This window comes from Rhopalosiphum maidis, chromosome 2 (assembly GCF_003676215.2).
Source record: "Rhopalosiphum maidis isolate BTI-1 chromosome 2, ASM367621v3, whole genome shotgun sequence".
In the NCBI taxonomy this organism is placed as follows: Eukaryota; Metazoa; Arthropoda; class Insecta; order Hemiptera; family Aphididae; genus Rhopalosiphum; species Rhopalosiphum maidis.
The window spans coordinates 87,054,576-87,076,389 of NC_040878.1; the positions used below are offsets into that span (position 1 = coordinate 87,054,576).

The 21,814-nt window shown below is 26.7% G+C and overlaps 1 protein-coding gene across 1 annotated transcript; it reads left to right on the plus strand.

The window, feature by feature from the left end:
- Positions 1-1,312: 1,312 nt before the first annotated feature.
- Positions 1,313-21,543, plus strand: LOC113554683 (high affinity cationic amino acid transporter 1-like). Its single transcript, XM_026958635.1, is given in 15 exon segments — positions 1,313-1,805; positions 8,793-9,018; positions 10,555-10,683; positions 12,003-12,158; positions 13,997-14,101; positions 14,221-14,376; positions 14,449-14,573; positions 14,942-14,981; positions 14,984-15,038; positions 15,152-15,291; positions 15,404-15,506; positions 15,580-15,722; positions 20,136-20,302; positions 20,492-20,600; positions 21,405-21,543. Coding segments are annotated over 15 exon segments (1,782 nt in total). The 5' UTR covers positions 1,313-1,781; the 3' UTR covers positions 21,509-21,543.
- The last annotated feature ends 271 nt before the right edge of the window (positions 21,544-21,814 follow it).

Below are 21,814 nucleotides of genomic sequence, written 5' to 3' on the forward strand. Positions count from 1 at the left end.
CAAATACCTCCAAATCTCTCTTGTTATATTACGGAACTCTAATTTTATTACCTAACTCTCATTCGCAACCATTTCACACAATTTTTAAAATAATTTAAAAAGACAGCGGCGATGTTGTGACCGGCTTAGTTTAATTGAAAAAAAAAACTAAAAGTGTTTAAATAAAGTTTAACTACTAATTTCTATCTTTTGACGAAGTATATCCACTGAAAATTTTCTTCAATCCGTTATTCCGTTATTCCTGTTTATATATTATTGTATAAAATTATTACTTAAGTTTATTTTTTATATTGTAACAGATTGTTCAATAAAGATTTATTTTTAAAAATATATCTTTATATAATAATATGTAGTACGACTAGTACGGTGACAACATGATAGGATGATTCACAAACAGAATAATACGATTTTATTATATTATATTGTAAATAATTAAAATTTGTACTTTAGTATGAATATAGATTCATAATAGTATATACAGATATATGATTCTAAATATTATGATTCATTCTAACTTGAATAATTACATTTTTCAAGTAATAATAGTGATGTTAAACGCACAGAATTATTAACTATCGTAAATTTTTCATAAAAATATCAAATTTTTATGCTCCATATTTCTATATAACGTTATAAAATATGTATTAGAACTTTACTTGCGATTCAATTGAGTCCGAACCGTATTTAAGTGTAAAAAATAAATTAATACGATTTCAATTAATCGCTGATTAATCGATCTGACAAATTTCTAATATCTGTAATAATATGAACTTATATTATTTTATATAATACGTTTTATACAAATAATGAAATTCTATAAATATAAATATACCTACTAGGTACCATACAGGATTCAATAACAATAATAATAATAATTATTAATTACTATAATAGTATTACAATAACGCATAGTGTTATTAAAAACCGTAATTTTTCAATTTGAAAGTATGAATTTAACAATATTATTTTGTAAAATTATTTTGTTCGTTATTATAATTTTTTTTTTCTAATCTATCAGATCAAACACGCCATATTAACGAACACTCGTGTACACTGTACCCACATGTGTATCGCATTATCGAATATAAGTTTTTAGGTGTGTAAAAACATAAAAAACGGAAGTTTCCGAGGCCATAGGCGACGGCGGCAATTGAACAATACGAAAATTACCGAACGTTCTTCGCCGAATCGCGCGGCCGCCGCCGATACCTTCTTCCATAACTATTACCTACACCACGGTTATTATTGTTGTAATTATTGCAGTATTATTTTCCCTCTTTCGCCGGTGTACCTACCGCTTAAAGAGTACTGTCCAGTCGAAGAGCGAACGCAGACACTGCTCGAATTTCGCAGGCAACACACCGCGAGTACGCGCGCTGCATCAAATATTATTTTTTTTTATTCGTACCACAACAGTTCGCGTATAATAACGATTATAATTTTTAAATATCGTACAGTCCGCGTGTGATATCGTCGTAGTATTATTTACATTATTTTAAAGCGTTGCTGCTGCTGTCGGCGTTTTTAAATTTATTTGTGTGTTTTCGTATTAATACAACGTAGGCACCTCCGCGATCGACACGTTTAATATTGCGTATTGCGGTGCGACCGATACTGCGTGTAAATAGTTTTTCGGTTTTTTCCCTATTTCAATACATAGATGCCATCTAATATACGTACCCGATAATACTTCAATCAGCTCTACCCGATTTTTTTGTGTCTTGGCCGTCACCAGATACCACGATCACCACACAAATAATTGTACTGATATTGTAATTACGATGGACGATCCGTGGTACAAATCGGTAAGTCATACGTTTTTCGTGACGAAATTCATCCGAAAATAATTGATTTAAATTTTTGACAAGCGACACTAATATTATAATGACTAGAGTTTTAAATTTTAAGACAAATAATTTTGAAAGCTAAAAACATAATATATTACGTACTCTGTAAGTACTATACACAAAAAAAAAATATTCACAAACAATACGCGTATTTGCTAAATTTGTTATTTAAATTACTTTGAAATTCTTAAATAATTCATACAAACGAAACTTCAAGTTCATGGAATATTATTGTCAATGAAAAAATAAAGAAATCTGCTCAAATTTCTGTACAATTTACTTTTACGAACTCAATAAAAATTACATTTTTATCATGATAAGATTCTTATTATAACAAAAATTATAAATAAATAAACAACTTTAATAATTATAATATGGCCATTATGGGTTGGACGTAAGTCACTATTTTTTTATCAATTTTTCTTATCAAAATGCAAAAGTTAACCATAATAGTTTGCTAATGAAAATAAAATTTTATTTCAATTTTCGTTATTAATTATTTTAAATTATATGTATTTCTGTGTATTATACATTTTCAAAATACTTTAAATAGAATATTTTTTATTCTATGAAGTTTTTATTTATTTATTTAAGTATATTCACTTATTGTTTATAGTTTTAAATAAATTGTGCAATAAAAAACTTGAGATTAAAAAAATATGAAATTAATAAATGCATTAAGATTACCAGTAATTATTATGGTTAAAAGTATTAATGCATAATAAAAATTGATTAATTTAATGGTTCACTAAAATTTAATGGTCTAATAAATTATGTTGTTTAAGGGATAATTAGGTCACTTTTGATTCATTGAATGTTTAGCAATTAATTAAGCAGCTCGGTACATAAACATAACATGTTATACATTGTATATTTTATACTTTTACTACGTATACAACATTTTTTAAACAACTTACTCAACAAATTAATAAAAAAAACATTTTAATATTTAATAATATTTTAAATATTATTAAGAAAGCAATAAATTACATATAATACAAAAAAAGATTTATATTTGTAAGTATTAAAAACGTTACTAGGTCCTTTAAAAGTTTAAACATTATTACTTTATTAAACTTATTAACCTACTTGTACCTATTTAGTTCAATAGTATTTTGTGTAAATAAATATTTTATTATTGGCATCCAACATGTGCCCATAATATATTTAGCACAATTCTAAATTTATAATAGGTTATAATTAAAAAAAAAAAAAAGATGAATATACATTTTTTTAAAACAAGTTCACGGCCGCGTGTCACATATGTGTGACACGGTCAATACCTATACAATGTTTAGATGCGGAATTCATTTACTCCGGTTTATTATAACAAATTTAATTTGTTGTGGTTTATTTATACGTTTGATTTACATAGCTGGTTTACATTTTGGCCGATAGATAGAGTTATTAATCTTATTTTTGTGTTGTTACGATATTTTTAATGTTTTGCTTTGGTTTACCTAAAGACCTACCAAATTTACCCCTCGGCCGTGAACGTTAAACGATTTTATTAGTATGATAATACATGTACATTATACTTATATAATATATATTAAATAATAAAGTATATAATAAATATATTTTATGTATTATTTGGTAACAAAACAAAAACATATTATTGGATGATTATTTTTAAAAGTTCTCGTAGTTTAAAATTATTTTTAATTGTTATGTTATACGTTAATAATTTGTTTGGCTGTGTGGAATGATTAAACTAATCACATTACCCTACTGGTATTATGTTCGGAGTTATACAGTTTTCACACATAGCAAACAATCTATTTTAAATATTAACTTAATTGCGTAGTTGGTCATAAATTTCAAAAAATATCTATTGAACTTAAATGTAGCGTGCTATACACGATTAAAATATCTTTTTCTCGCTACACTAATACATTTGCACTTGTACAGCATCATATCACGTTGAGGTAATGTAAAATTGACAATTTATTTATCAATTGATGGTTTTACTCTTTCTGTTTTTTAATCGATTAGAACATTATTAAATCTCAAATATCCAAACGATAAGCTTACAGAAAAATATAAACATTACAAAATAAACAGTTGGAAAACGTTTGGATAACAATTATTATATACCAGCATACAGTCAAATATTCAATACTCGGTCAATAATATTTATTTTTAAGATTGAAGTTTTAAAAACTCACATTGACATTTTAGAAAAAGTAAAAGTCGACGGGACCACATAAAAAACAAATTACAATTCAATAATGTCTGCAGCAGTAGTGCTGTCGTTTCTTTTACAGAACAATAATGAATAGGACTGTTGTGGGTACTACGCGGGACACGGCGCGAGAACAATACCTGTAGCGCACGCGACAAAATCAAATTTATATTATATATTATTATATCATATTACTTTGTTTGCGCCTATCGGAAATTGATAATAACGTGTAATTACACAACATAATTTAGGCCGCGCAACGATTACGTTATTATAATCTGTAAATCGTTTAAATGATAATTATAATAATAATAATAATAATATAATCGCCAACGTCGATCTCAGTTCGCTTTCAAAGAGTGCAACAAATCATTATACACGATAATATTGTGTTGTATTATTGTTTCGTCGCATTTTTTATAGGTAAGTAATACGAAAACTCTGCAACACTGTTTACGCTCATAACCGATGATCGGACACGATTCACTCGTAGTGGTATAATAATAATAATAATTAAGTACATAGTATTATGAAAAAAAGGACCAGCCACGTAATAATATACGCAAATGCACATTATATTATTATTGAACAAACGCGCATGTCACTTTTCATAAATCACAAGTAATAAACTTTAAAATTACAAACTGATGGTTCTTATATAATTATAGTAATTATACAATAAATATAGTATTATTTATAATATTATATTATTATAACGCTGCGGGATATGATTTTTATACGAGAGCTTTTCTGTTGTTGTGCCCATTGGCGGGAATTGGCCTTAATTCGCGATGATATGGAGGAACGATGTTTACATAACTATCATTCTGTTTTCTTTTGTACAATCATCAAATAGCAGATCCTCAAAGAACAATACACGCTTTTGTTAAATTTTGAAATCACAGAAAAAAGAACATTTTTAAATTTGTCATCCTTATTTATATATATTTATACTTCGTCTGTATTATGATAAAAATATAATCCTCATACCGATTTAATTTATAAAATTAATGCAATAATGTAATTAATATAACCATAAAAAATAATAAAAGTGGACGAGTAAAAAAATTAGATTTTATCAATGAATTATTAATAAGATCTTTCATTATTAACTGATGTCCGATAAAATGATAACAATATGATTGTTATTCTAAATCTAAATTATTGTCGATACATTTTTGAGTCGAACGCAGTTGTTAGTAACGAATGGTATAAATCGCTTCAACACTTTAGCTCGACCTCAATGATAATATTATTATGTCAACTATAAAATTGTCATTATTTAATAAAAGTATAATAAGTAAATTATTATGCTATAATATGTTGTGTTATGAACACAATTTATTGTCGTATTTTAATATATTTTTTGGTGGTGTTGAACGATCATATATTTTACACAACCTGTAGATACATTATACTAATCAAAAAGCATATGCTACTTGTTTAACTCGGCAAAATGTACGCCACTAAACCTGAGCTGTGTCTTATTTCTTGTAGGCAATAACGTTTGATGATAATATTATACCAAATCGAAGTATAATTTATCGGCGACAACAAATCCATATTATAGACTCATATCAATATTTATTTATTACTATAATTTTAGTTGATATTATTATTATTGTATTTAGTGTGATTACGATATTGAACTTTTATTTCACACGTGAAACATAAATATAACTATGGTTATTATTGCGTGTTATGCATTTGATCGTTTTTATAGCCCTGATAATATCATAGAAATACTATCATAAATTATAATTTTTATAGATTTTAACAAATTTTATTATGAACAGTGATGATTGATAATGAAATTTGAATAATAAAACCATAAACCTGAAAATATTGTACACATTAAGATAATTTATCGTATACATAATATGATTAAATAGTATATAATTATATTAAGTACACTTTAATAGGCTTATCGTTAGTCAAACCTGTATTTTTTTTAACGATTTTTATTGCACTATTAGTCTAATAATATAAACTTTTCCAATAATATTTTAGTTTGAAATAATTGTTATGGATTTACTTCAATGTTTTGAGTGGAAAAGTTTTGTTTCATAATTGTTTTTTAAATAATTTGATACTACAACTAAAAAGTGATTACAATTTTTAGATTCTAAGTTTATCGATGAATGTATTGATTTTACAATTAAATGTGTCTATAAATTTGATTTAGTTGCTACTTTTGGGGATTTAAAATGGGACATTTTCAATATTTTTTAAAATAATTGGAAAAATCCAAAAAGCAGTATGAACATTTATTACAATTTTAATATTATAATCAAAATAATTGTTTCTAACCTTCGTTACTAAAAAGTTATGATTCATAACTTATGCACCATCTTGTTCAGAATCGTTTTATTTTTACCGTAAACAATGAATTATGATTAAATTCAAATTTAACTTATGCTTCCTTTTAACATTCATTGAATGACTCCTTGCTTTGTATATTCCAGAAAACCCTTTATATTACCCTAATCTAACCTAACCTAATACTGTTATGACATTACTTAAATCATCTTCAACTAGCCTAAATACTATTACCACAACGCGTTCATCTAATTCTCCAATATTTCATTCAATGTCCAAACTATATTCTTGTATCAACAAAAAAATAATATTATATTTTCCATTTTACCTTTTTTTTTTTAATCACATACAAGCTATATATTTAATTTTTAAATAATTACTTTTAACTCAAAATTTTAATTGTCAAACATATCGTAGATTAAATAAAAAAATACATTAAATTTTAATACAGTCCCTATTCAATGATTATATTGCAAAGTGGGTAACTAGGTACTTGAAGTTTTTTTATAGATGCAATTTAAATTAAAAAAAGGAAAATAGTAGAATTTAAGGAAACCAAATCGAATGAATAATACTTAATATTTAGTTTATGATATATAATATATTATATATTATAGGAAATCTGCATATAGTTTATGGTCCACCTAATTTTACATACCTATATATTTTAGGAATTTCAAATTAGTTATAAAATTACTTAATTTATCATTCTAATTCACTAAACTTAAATGCATATTACTTAAAAATTATTATCATTCAAAATTGTATATGTCAGGTTGTAAAATGCGTTAAAAAAAAATACTTCTATCACGTGTTAAAATTGCTAAATATCGTAAATTACCACACACTATAATAATAATAACACCAATACTAAATAACTCTATAAATGTATTACTCTATAATGTTAGATAAGCTTTAGGAATAAATAAATATTGAAATTACAGCAGTAAAGCACTAAAAATCATTCAAGAACCTATGCTACTATTAATATACAATTTGTGACTACCCAAAAATAATAAAATATAATTATAATTTTCTCTTCGTATATTGTCATTTCTGTATAACTTTCGTGTATTATTTATCATTTATTTCATGTACATATTACTATATACGTAGGTGTAAAATCCATGATGAAATAAAAATAAACTAAATCTATGCGTTCTAAGACATTTAAAAAAATGACGATACATTTTCCCATTTAAGTATCAATAGTTTTTATATTTAACACTGTACTATTATAATATTCGTATACTAAGTATACTATAATAATACAAGCTGTCTCAAAAATTGTAAATATTATTTTTTTTTATAAAATATACTTGATGAGTAATAGCTATTTAATGTCATTTGTCAGTGAATATAAATAATACATGATTTATGTTTCACGCTAAATATTTTAAAAATGCCATAACTTTTAAATATCATGTACTTATTGTACCTATAGATGAAATAACTGCTTGTTATATAAATTAAAGTCATTGGCGTTTAGTGGTTTTCAGTTATTTTTGATAACAATAATAATATTCGTTTTTATACTGTATACAGGTTTACGGACATAATAATGTTATGTTTTCTTTAGAATTTCGTTATTTTTACGCCTATCAACGACGCGTATATAATCACATTTATATCAGTCATTACTTACTAGGTACCATGTATTTATACTTAACTTCTCAATTCCATCATTACTACCATTCCGGTACTTAATTATTGTTATGTCCTCGGTGCGTCTACCATTTTGTGTTTATTTCACTTTTATTATTATTATTATGGGTAATTCAAATTGAGAAAAAAATTAAATATTCTTTGCTATACAATTATACGTTATTATCATACTATAGTATATTTAATATTATATGAATTACTTTTAAAAATAATATCTATTTGTATACAATAGTATAGTCATGTATTAATTATAATGCACTATCGCGGTGTATACTCATACATGTGGTGGGTACAACGCGAATAAGTATAACCCATAGCTTGTTATAATTTATAGTAAGTTCTAGCCATGATTAATTAAGAGTACAAAATATCATTCTAATATTTAAGTATAAATAATTATTAAAATATTTTCTATAATAGTCTTAAACTAAAAATTAATAAAAAAAAAAGAAAAAAAAACTAAATAAATAAAATAAAAATTAGAATTTTTTGTCATTAAAAAATTACTAATTTATTTAAAGTAGATTTGAATATATTATTACAATAATAAATACGAAAAAAAAAAGAAAACCAATGCTAAACTTTAAAAGATGTCGCCCCCTCTCAAAACCCCTATTTTTTAGTCCAATATATTTTAATTGTTATTATGTGATGATGTTGAAGATGTATTGTCACCTCTTAATCTTGTTTTTTTCAAAATCAAATCACCTGATAAAATATAAGATAATATATAATTATATCAGATCTGATACCGTTTTGATATTATGTGTTAACAGACAGATTCGTTGACATGGGCGTTGACGAGGAAAAAGACCGATTCGGATGAACCGGGCAAAGAAAAACTCAACCGGGTGTTGACTTTCTTCGATTTGACCGCATTGGGCACCGGCTCCACATTAGGATGTGGTGTGTACGTGTTAGCTGGTGCAGTGGCTAAATCGATTGCCGGTCCAGCCGTAGTCCTGTCTTTCGCCATAGCCGCTGTGGTATCTGCGTTTTCCGGTAAGGACATATCCAATTTCTGTAGAATTAATTTTCAAACCGGTGATGCAGAGTCAAATATTATCATAGGGCATCGGATAATTTAAATCTTAGCCTAGTATAATTTTAGAGAGGGGAATGTGATTCTTCTAGGATGATAACCTACCTCCGGCTTTAATAATATCCTATATTATACCCAGTGGGGGGCACTTTCTGTGTACATGATGAATCAATAAATAATATGCTCACCGCTATATTTTTCTTTAATAATGGATTTATTATAATTATGATTATGATTCTTAAAATTTCAAATACAACTAAAAACTAGGTATATTTTCAAATCCTTTAATTTTTTTGTACTATCTACTTATAGATGATAATGGTCATGTTCTAAATAAAAAAATTCAAAAATCAGGTTTCGAGTAACTGCAAGATTATTAATGAAAAAATGTGGATGATGATGCTTGGTGATTTATCCTGTTTAGTATGTTCCGAGGGATATTGCTTGTTACACTTCTACCACCTATATAATAGTTAAGTGCCTATTATTTTATGATCACGGGTTGAATATTTAAATGAATACTAAAATGAATATTCTTCAATATATTTTAACTTAGAACAAATATTATACAGATTAAATATGTCAACGTTTCATACTGTGTAAATTCTGTACTTATTTTCTTTTTGCATATTGTAATAAAAATAGATGTATAAACTATACATATTATTTATAAGTAATTGCAAAGAAGTTGAATATTTTGTAAAAATTAAATTAATTAATTTTAATTTTGTTTGAAGTATAATTAATTTTCTATTTTAGCGGGCTGTTTAGCTATTATTAGAATACGATAATTCAGTTATATCAATTAGATAAATTTATTATTTTAAAAATTAAACTAATACCTTGCTATTAATGTAAAAATGTAATTATTGCAATTATTTTATAATATAAATTAATATCTAATAATAATAATTGTTAAAATTATTTAAGATGTTTACTTTAATAATAAACTTATATTATTATAATATCGTTGAGTAGTGGTGTGATCATACAGTCGAAGATTTCGCATCACACCTGACAAATATGTTGGCATTTTTTGACATGCACTGCTCATAGCACGTATAGCTTATAGCACAGCGTAAAAGCTTAAAATTTTCCGCTGGTTAAAATAAAAATAAACGTTATTCCATTAAAATATTGTCCAAAATTTTTAACATTTATCAGTCACGTGAAATCGTTTCATAACTAAGTTGTCCGCTACTACAGTATATTTAGCAGTAAATTTTATTATTATCCTGAAAACGTTTTTATTCTAGTAAGTTACGTATAATTTGAAAAAGTTATTACAAAACAATCTTTCAGAAAAAAAAACTATATATAAATTTGGTTAAAGGCAAGTTACACAAATTTTTAAAAAAATGATAAGGACAAAAATATAGCTTTTTTTAATTTTAAATTTATCTCTGTGAACTTTATGACCGTGCATTAATTGTTTTATGATAAGAAAAATAAAATAAATAGCTGATATAGTATTATATTGACATGAACATTTCCAGGATTATGTTACGCCGAGTTTGCCGGTAGAGTACCCAAAGCTGGATCTGCATATATCTACAGTTACGTGGCGGTTGGCGAGTTCACTGCGTTCGTTATCGGCTGGAATCTACTTATTGAGCATCTCATCGGTAAATATTTGTCGTCAATAAAGTATTGTTCATGTCTTAGACTCTCTCTGATATCGTATACCCCAACACAGAAAATAAAATAATAAAGATTAACGATGACAACAAGAACGCCACATCCGCAGTTTCGGTTTGGTTTTGCGTTGTTTATATTTTATAAGTATACAACATATTACGCACATTTTACGTGTACATAGAAATCCATTTCAATCTTTTATTTTTAAACTAATAGTAAATTGATCTTTTTAAAATTTAAAGCATTGTCATCCTGCGGAAAATTTCTGAGTCTTATTATTTTAATGGTTAAAATGTATGTGTGTAATTATTACAAAATAAATTATAAGCATTTTAAAACTAAAACATTAATAAAAATACATCCGAGTATCCTAGACTATAACTATACCTTTAAGTTTTATAATATACCAATTCACTTTAATTTCAAAATCAATAGAGTAAAACAGATTATTGTGAACGTAACATTTGTCATGTTGTACATTAATAATAAGACAGGAAAAACAATAAGAGCGTGTGATGGCCATATAATTATTTACTTTTAAAAAGATACTATTGCACCGTTTTTTTTTCTTTCTATATCTCACATAGTCAGTAAGTTTAAAGAAAATTCATTCATGTAAAACCTTGTTTTTGTTTTTTAGCAGGTAATCTTAGTACAATATCACCTAATAGTCCTAATCACCCATTACAATAGTTATAGAGAATAATATTTTTGATGAAATGATTTATATTTGTGAAAATATTGTTTCAAAATAATTTAATACTCATTTAAATTTGCAAAAAGTATTTTTAAAGTTAAACGATAATCCATTATATAACCGATGTGTCAAGCCCTCAAAAATATTGTCTGTTATAGATTTGTAATTGGTAATTTTATTCTAAAAATATAAAAATCGTAAAAAACGAGTTTACACAAGTACGTTTTATCTATGTTGTACGTAGGTCTGAGAAAAAAAAACAAACATTTCGTAGACTTTACATTTAATAACTATAATATTGTCAATATTATTGTCACACGCTTGGCACGGGGTAACAATTATGCAACTCATATGACACTCGAGCGTGCAGCGCTTGTCACTTAGTAAAAAATATTACTGACTGTACTGCTGATTCGAATCCCGTGATATACAATGATTTATTTTTAATAATGCTACGTTCCTCGTTTAAAATAATATTGTTATTACTCTCGGGAAACGTTTGAAATGTTGTGATTTTCAGTCGTTTTAAAACTAACACAATACTATCATATCGGTTCTCTACCACGCCACCCTTTTTGTTATTAATTAAATTTTATTGGTAATTCGCAGGTACCGCGTCTGTAGCCAAGGCCATGAGCAATTACTGCGATTCTCTGTTGGGTAGTCCACAGAGAAGGTACATGACCGAACATTTTCCCATACACATAGGTTTTTTGGCCGATTATCCTGACATTGCGTCATTTGTCGTGATCGTCGTCATCGCACGTAAGTGATGTTAATATTTGCATAATAATAATAATAATATATACGTATTAGTAAATGTTTATATAATTACAACAATATTGTATATATGTATACGCACTAAGCAGTGTGGGGAAATGTTTAAAATTAATATTAAAAAAAAAAATGATTATGCCAAAAATGTATTTTTTAATTGCGCAAAAAACAGGTACCCTAATAATATTGAGTTACCAGAAAGTCGGTATAATTATGTTACGAAATCCATTTCGGTGATGAAAGAGATGGTATAATAATGACGTGTTGCTAACCTACCCTCCGAACACGATAAATATATATTTCCAGTCGATATCGTGCGGTCGCAGTAACTAGAAAGGACATTATATGTAGTCTACGGAAGTACGGAAAGAAAATGTAATTGACGTGACAGTTTTGATTATAGTTTAATAATATTATTAATTGTACAGTGTTTTGATCGGTAATCGGCCGTAAAATCGTGGGAGGATTATGTCGTCTTTATATTACAGTGATAGTTTGTATCAGCTAATCCACTGTATCTCTTTAGATCACATTATACACATTATCGTGAAGTAGAACCACATGATGACTCGTCGTTATTTCTTTCGGAGGGGTAGTTGTACAAAGAATAAAATCATTTACAGAGCATCGATTGACTGCGACAATGAGACGTTGCACAGATGCATTTTAATTTAGTAGTTACATTGGAACAGGAACGCAGTATTATTAATTTGTTCTACTTAAGTGCGCCTAGATGATTATTGTGCATATAATAATTAATAAAGCAATTACACGGTCTTTAATTGAATGTTATGAATGCAATATAACGAGTTAAATTCCCGAATGTAATCTGTTCACATCCAATGACAGTTAATAATAATAATTGTCTGATATATCGACGTTTAATTGGGATGTACTACTCTGATGATATTTACACAGTTAAAAATGTAAAATTATTTTGTAAGTACTGCGTTTTTATCGTAATGATAGATGTTTGAAATAGTTTGAACAATTTATTAGAATTATGTCTTAGTGTGTATACAGATATAATGATAAATAAGACGTAACGAAAATAAATTATTTGATTATCGATAAGCGAGAAGCAGCTAAAAATTGTTTTAATTGTAGACCTTTCCTAAATTATTTTCTCATCAAAAATCCAAGATAACGAATAATTATTCTTATTAAACTTTTTAAAAATATTTAAACGAAAATTACAACTTTTTAGCTATTCAATTTAAACAATACAATTTTTCTTAAAGTATACAGTGTAAATATAACATGTCATACATAATAACATTAAATTCTTACAATATATATTATAAAAACATTCAAAGTACTTATTATTAATTTATGATTACCTATAAACGATAAATTATTATTTTGTAAGTACTGATAATTATGTTGAACATAAATAATCTATGTGTAATTCAGTTTTCTATTAATAGTAGATACTTAAATAAAAAGTATAATAACTTTTAATAACTTTTATCAATGGGATACTTATTAATGTATCTTATATTACACTATTACAAGTCAATAATATACTAATTATTAATGTACAGTAACTTTTATTTATTTTTACGATATTATACAACGTTATTTTAATAAATATGAAATCGTGTTGGACAAATTTTTATTTTAATAACCGATTGTCGTATTGGCATTAACTGTAACATTATAGATCAAATGATTTCAAAATGCGTACAAGCGTTTTCGTAATGAAAATCGATACATTTTTTGAATAACTATGATGACGTATATTAATGTAATTGTTAATTATAAATTTGTATTTTTTTTTTTTAAGAATATCTTACTTATTTGATTGTTTTACATTATTTACATAGTATTGGTAGCTTGGGGAGTTCGTGAATCGTCATTTACCAACAACATATTTACCGCACTGAATTTGATAACCGTTTGCACCGTGATTGTCACCGGATTTTATAAAGGTGAGTGTTCACAACTTTCACAAACAAAGATTTCAAAGTTCTTACCCAAACTTTGGACGCTTATGCCTTATAATTTATAATAACACCAATAACAACAACGACGAAACGCATAATTTCAGCCAACTATTCAAACTGGTCTATTCCGAAAAGCGAAATTCCGCCGGAAGCAAAGGGCGGCGAAGGCGGTTTTTTACCATTCGGATGGGTCGGCGTAGCAGCCGGAGCTGCGAAATGTTTCTACGGATTCATCGGTTTCGATTCGATTGCCACGACTGGTGAGTGTCATATTTTATTCCATCACGACTAAATATAATGTCTAATATGTTTTATTTTATTTTCACCGAAAGGCGAAGAAACGAAAAATCCCAAAAGAGATATACCGTTGGCAATCGTCGCGTCTCTGTTTCTCAGCACGATCGCTTATTGTGGAGTGGCCACTGTTTTAACACTCATGTGGCCTTACTATTCGCAGGTACGCTTTCGACACATTTATTTTTTAGTAATTTTTAATTTTGAAAAATATCGTCCTCAAACAGTACATACGTACATTAAACCAGCCCCCGCTATCGACTTTTCGTAATTATTTTCGTTTCGAATATTAAGTATGTAATTAATTTGAATTTGAATGTCATTACTTAAAATTTGTTTGACATCTATTGAAATTTGACTGGAAAATGTATTTATTAATTTAAAAATCAACCGAGTAAAGTTGAAGAAATTTAAACTAATTACGTACTAAATATTCGTAAAAAAAAAAAGAAAAAAAGATGATGTGAGAAACGTGCACACAGTATATTATACACGCTGTTACGTTGTTTTGATACGAATGTACCATTTCAGGATCCAGATGCACCACTTCCAGCACTCTATGAAAATTTGGAATGCCGGTGATAAAGATTATAGTCTCGGGCGGTGCGATATTTGCCTTGTGCACGAGGTACTTGCCAACACGATGCATAATATATGATAATATGATATAACGTTGTCGTTATCAGCTTATTATTGTTTTTTTTTATTATTATTTTGTATCTTTATGTTATAATTTTACAGTCTTTTGGGTGCAATTTTTCCACTGCCTCGCATCTTGTACGCGATGGCCAGCGACGGTTTACTTTTCAAGTTCTTGTCGAACATAAACTCCAGGACCAAAACTCCTCTGATATCGACGGTCATTTGCGGAGTTTTCGCCGGTAATATTCTCATGTCGCGAACACTCGTCGCTGTCGTCGATTGACCTGCCAATAATCGTATCTTCATATTATTACCTATGATACTTATATATTATTTTTTTTTTATCTACAGGAACTTTGGCCACCGTGTTCAATCTTGAGCAGCTCATCGATATGGCGTCCATCGGCACACTCCAGGCCTATACGATCGTTTGCATTTGCGTGTTGATACTGCGGTTAGTTGGAAGACTACGGGTAGTGTTTTGAGAGCGAAACGAATTAACGCATTATTGAATTATTGTTTAACAGGTACACCGACAACAGTCCGTCCATCCAAGACAACATAACCAAGTCGAAAGGGATTACGGTTTACACGTGGTTGAATTTGTCGAACGCTAAAGTGCCCAACTCCGACACTCAATACGTCTCAAGGGCGTTGATATTAATATTTAGTACGTATAATAATATTGTTATATCTTATTAGAGCAAATTAACTTATCTTTTACCGTCTCTACAAGCTTATCTATGTGCATTATCATCGGTATACAATATTACATGGATTGCATACTAACCGATTATTTGTAAATAATAAATAATGGATAGGCCGTCGACCTAAATACCATCCGTTTCTGAATGATTACAGCATAAGTGCTTTTTTTTTCTCTCCACAATACGATGTTTATAGCAATTAATGTGGCTTATTCGTTATTTTTTATCTAGCGGTGCCTTTACGGGAGAAGAGGACACCTTGGCATTTTAATAATTGTTTGTTTTTCAAAAAAAAATATTTGTCTTTAAATGAGTATTTTAATAATGCTAAATATTAATGCGTCCTTAGTAGTTGATTTTTAAACGATTTGACAACAGATGTCAAATATAACAATAATAACTAATGGTTGAATGTCAAATTTTTATATTCTGGGAAAATAAACATGAGACGTTCATGTATGTACAACATTTATTTATTCTTTTAGAAGATAATGGGCCCCACTGAACATGTTCGTATATATGCCTAATATTATTATTTAAAACTATTAAAGGTACTATATTTTTATAATACCTATAGACCAAATTAGTGTCATGATCATGCAGGAATAAAAATAAAATATTTGGGTTTACTCTATAGGGGCATGTCAAACATATGTGTATAAAAATAATGTCATTGACGCGTACCTAAACACTAAAAAATAGGAAGTCAGATTTTGTGATATACAGACCCCATTGTCTACCCCAAACGACATTGTCATTTGTGTAACTTCAGGGACCTTTAAAATCTTAATATAATCGAATAATAATATAATAAATAATTTTTATAAAGATCATATTACACAATATTAACACATTGTGTAGTGTACTAAAAAATAATAAATATTAATTGTTTTGTTATAATTTTTAACAAATTACATTTTGAACTTTTAAATAATAACTCCTTGAATATAAACACCAATAAATATTTAGTAAATAGAGATAATTGAAAGAATAAATTTGTCAGTCAGTCCGCATTTTTTATGTAACGACCGTTGTGTTTTAGATCTAAAAAATATAAAAATAGCGTCAGCTTATAATATCAAGTGACGATTATTATAATTATTAGGTACTTGTATTACTTATTATTTTTGTTTTTATTTGCCCGTAACTTTCAGAATGAATATTTTCTAAATTTAATTCTTCTGCTGCTTACATATTGTATGTAATTATAATATACGAGTATAATAATTATATTTTTAAATTACCTGTATAATAATAGGTACATTTAATTTTTTTATACTATTTTCTGTGCATCCATGTTTCGGCCCACTATTTCTATATATATATTTATTATTCCGCGAACATGTTAATACTACAATTAAAATACATTTCAAATTAATACAAAAATAATTTTTAAAATATTATCATACTAAATGGTACGTAGAAATAGATGAATTATGTGGTTGCCAAAAAGATTATTTTGCATGAATTATAATTATGTACAATATATAATAACATAATATAAGTAGACAAGTAATATATAACTACATATTATTTTTAATAATAATAACGTAGTGTACATTATAACAATCTGTGTAGTAAATTATACTCATACATCAATATACACGAAGCATTATAATCTTGAAAAAAATAATGTATCCTATAAGTGTGAGGTCAAGTTACGCATATTAAATCTATTATCATTTAATTCTAATCGAGTTTCATAAATTTTAATAATTTGTCTGTGACCAATAATTTATTTTTTTTCGATTTCAAATCTAAACGATGTTGGTTTTACAATTATGTGTGTTTTATTTGTATTTATTATTATTATTTTTTAATGTTGTCTTATTTAAAAGCAGTAAAAACTAAAAATACTTCAATATATGACTATGTAGATCAGTGGTTCCCAAACTTTTACGACCACGGAACCCTTAAGAAATAATTTGTGGGAACCCGCTTTTTAAATAATTTAATATAATAATTTTTAATAATATAAATAATCCAAATATAATATAAAATAATTTCCTGAATAATCATATAATACATCTTGCGGGACCCTTAGGTTCCGCGGAACATTCTTTGGGAAACGCTGATGTAGATAGTTTTAGGTAGAAAATTAGATCTATATAATATACATATAAATATAATATATATGTAAAGAATTTACTATCTAGTTGAAAAATGACATTATTAGTATTATAATATATTATTAATAACTTTTAAAACACTCTTTTAATAACTTAAATATAAGTCTTACATTACTTTAAATCCTTAAAGTGTTAAAATATATTTGTTACATTTCCAATGTGGCCATAACTATAGAGATCATGGTTCTATAAATTAATAATTAATTATTATTAAATATTGTTTTAGAAAGAAATTAAATTTAAAAAATTTAAGTATTTACAAAATGTTATAAAACATAATAATTAAATAATTTAGTGTTAATGAACAGGATATTTTTTTTATGTAACCATAATTATGACAAGTTAAAAATAGTCCTTACCAATTTTGTATAGGTTTTGTAAAATGTGAGCATAATATTATAGTATACAGCGTTACGTAGTTGGGTATGCACTACAGCTGTGCCCCTTAGTACTGCTTGTCTGATGATATCGACCGTTGCAATTGCATCATCTCATTCATATACCATCGAACGACCAAAAGGGGGTGATGCAATTTTGCCACTAATGTATACATTTTTTCTAACAAAACTGCTTTTATTTTCAGTTTTAAATTTTTAAAAATAAAATATATTATATATAATAATCAAATCGTTAATGATCATATTATTATTTGTAATTTACCTATATTTTATCAACACAATAACGATGATACTATAGTCTATGATAAATTATTAATTATATTGCTGTCATTATTAATCAACCACGTTTGATATTGATACTAAAAGGATTATAAAAGTATGGTTACAATTATGAAAAACCTTTAGATATTTTAAGAAGAAATAAAATTACTCTAGTGATAATTATTCAAAATACTATGTTAGATTATGATCGAAGCTATTAAGAAGATAACAATATAATATAGCTGTAATGTTAACATTCAAGATAATTATCTATATACCACATAAAATCATAAATCATAAAACGGTATGCATAGTGTGTTAACATTCATACTACTTAAGTCTCGCGAGCAAAAAAATAAATAAAATCATATCATAGAGGAATGCTTTAACAGCAATAATAGCATTAAATAAATTTGGTTGTAATTTAGTGGGCTCACAATAATATTTCGTTAAATAAAAAAATGTCATTAAATGAAAGTCTCACTGTAAATTATATTGGGACAATGGAGATAACAAACTTGTACTACAATATATGTATAGGAATTAATACAACGAATGTGTTAAGTGGTCTAAAGGACATTATGGTACTGCCGATTGCCGTACTACTATATAATTGCCCAGTTGATCTCCGAAAATGTAAATTATAATGGCTTTTTGTTTTACAATTGATGTTTTATATTTATTTATAATTCTTAGTGTAAGTCAAATAATATTATGTACTAAGAATACTTTTCTTTTGAATTAAGTTGTATCGTTTTTAATTTTTAATGTTGCCCTTCCATTTTAATTTAATTTAACCACTGCACGTCTACGTGACATCGTACTAACAATTAATAACTCGCATAATATAGTATGAAAGAATGTACACGATTGTAATGATTTAATTGCACAAATATTAAATTAAAAATAATATATAATGGCTACAATATCATAAAAGTTGAAACTGATTTACCGATCATTAAATATTATTTAGTAATGAAATTAATTCGATAAGTCGTTAACCTATATAGGCATTAAAAAAATATTTTTTAAATGAAATAGTCTTGAAACGGTGATAATATCAAGACTTTGATAATACTAGGTATCTACGTGTATTTTAAATAGATACGGAAAAAGTTAACGATATTTTTATATTATTAATGATAGGTAGAATAGTAACTTTGTAAAAATACTTAAGCCAGTGTGCACTAAATTGGCAGGAAATATCGTACTGCTTTAAAGTAGGTAGTTTATTCTTACGATAACACGGTACTCACTATAAATATAATCGTAAGTCACGGCGCCGCGTGATATCCAATCAACAATTACAAACTATAATAATTATACTTTAAATTTAATTTACGTTTATAATTATTTTTTTTAAAACAATATTAAAATGTCACTTTGATATGAAATAATAACAATATTATAAAAAAGTAATATTAGCTAGTTAGCATAATATTAATTAAGTAATAAAAGTATTCCATAACAGTATAATAATATAATATTAGGTACCTATATCAGTAATTTTTAAATACTTTTAATACAGTTTATTCTCTTCGACGAAAAATATTATAACTCTAAATTTATGTTTAAAACTGTATTATAGGTGTATTTACATTTGTGTTTGGAATAAGCTTATCGAATATGGAATCACATCATGGAAATACGAGAAACGTACTCATGATTATAAATGTAATATCACTTATGGTTTTGTTGGTTACGTTGTTTATGCTGGGCAGACTTCCGACAGCTCAAGAAGATCTATCTTTTAAGGTATGAATATGTTTGCTAAAGAAAATACAAAAACTGTGGGTTTTCAAATTTAGTTTTGAAGAATATTATTTAATGGCAGTGGTTTTTTTTTCTATAAAATCGTGCTTTTAACACATATACAAATTATAATCGATTGAAAATGAGAAGAAATGAGAAGAAATAAAAATAATTTAATTTTTTTTCTTTTAGGTGCCTTTGGTTCCCATCATACCGTGCTTGAGCATTGCTTTAAATGTTTATCTGATGATGGAATTAGAGTACAAGACTTGGATAAGGTTCATCGTATGGCTTATATGTGGTTAGTTTATTTACTTATTACTTATACATTACTAAATTTTTAACTAAATATGGTGTAAACACACATTTTTATTAATTATCAGAAAATGACAAACTTGTGGCTAGTTTTAGATTCTAATTTTTTTGCATTTGGTATCTTCTTAAGTCCATAATCGAATTAGTTGCTGTGGACCTCACTGACAATTTATTTACAAAAGTGACAGCAACAATTAAAATTGTTTAATAATTTCATATAAATGTATAGTGTATAGTTAATAGTGTAGGATCATAGTCTCCCATTCAGAATAGTTTTTCGTATGCAATTAACTTATATTCAACAAATCCATTACAGTATTTATTTAATGACAAAAGCAGAGCAACTTCACGGTTTTTTTTTTTAATTTTCAATTAATAATGGTATACACGATTATCTCATATATACATTGAGTTATTATTATTTTCAAAAATGCGTATCGTTATTGTTTAGTAACTAAACATTTGCTATAATGTTATAATATAAATTATTATGTACGAACACTATAGCATTAAATACACGTGTTTATAACATGCGAACACTTCATTGATGTCACACATTAAATCTCAAGTAGAAAATTATAAAAACATATATTATATAGCATTTATTATAGTAAATTATATAATTGGCAAAAAACGGATAACCTTAGTAGGTATTTATTTCGTAATTTTAGATACTTATTATTATCGATATAATGATTATAATTGATATATAATTTTTCAAAAGTACTTATTAAATTATTCTTTATTTTAAATATTTACTTAACATTTTACATTCTCTTACTGTTTACAGGATTATTGATATATCTGTTCTACGGAATTGGTCACAGTTTGGAAGGCAATAAGCAAAAAATTCAGCTAAACACAATTCAAATCAAACCGAAGTTATCAAGTTAATTATATGGATTTTTATTAAATTAACAATACAGCGGTATCACATTCAAATATATCGTGTGATTCCTCGTCTATTTCGAAAAATATATGTACTTTTATTAGTTGATTATATTATTTGGTACTTATCTTAGTTTTAGGATATTTAGTACTTTTTGCTTTATTTTAAGTATTTTATTTAATGTCTTGTGTTAATATTCAGTTTTGAGCATAAATCTTAAGTTAATATATTTTTAGATTTTATATGATATTTGAATTACTTGTTTGTTTAAAATTCTTAAATGTCAAAATGGAGTGAAAATAAACTGAATA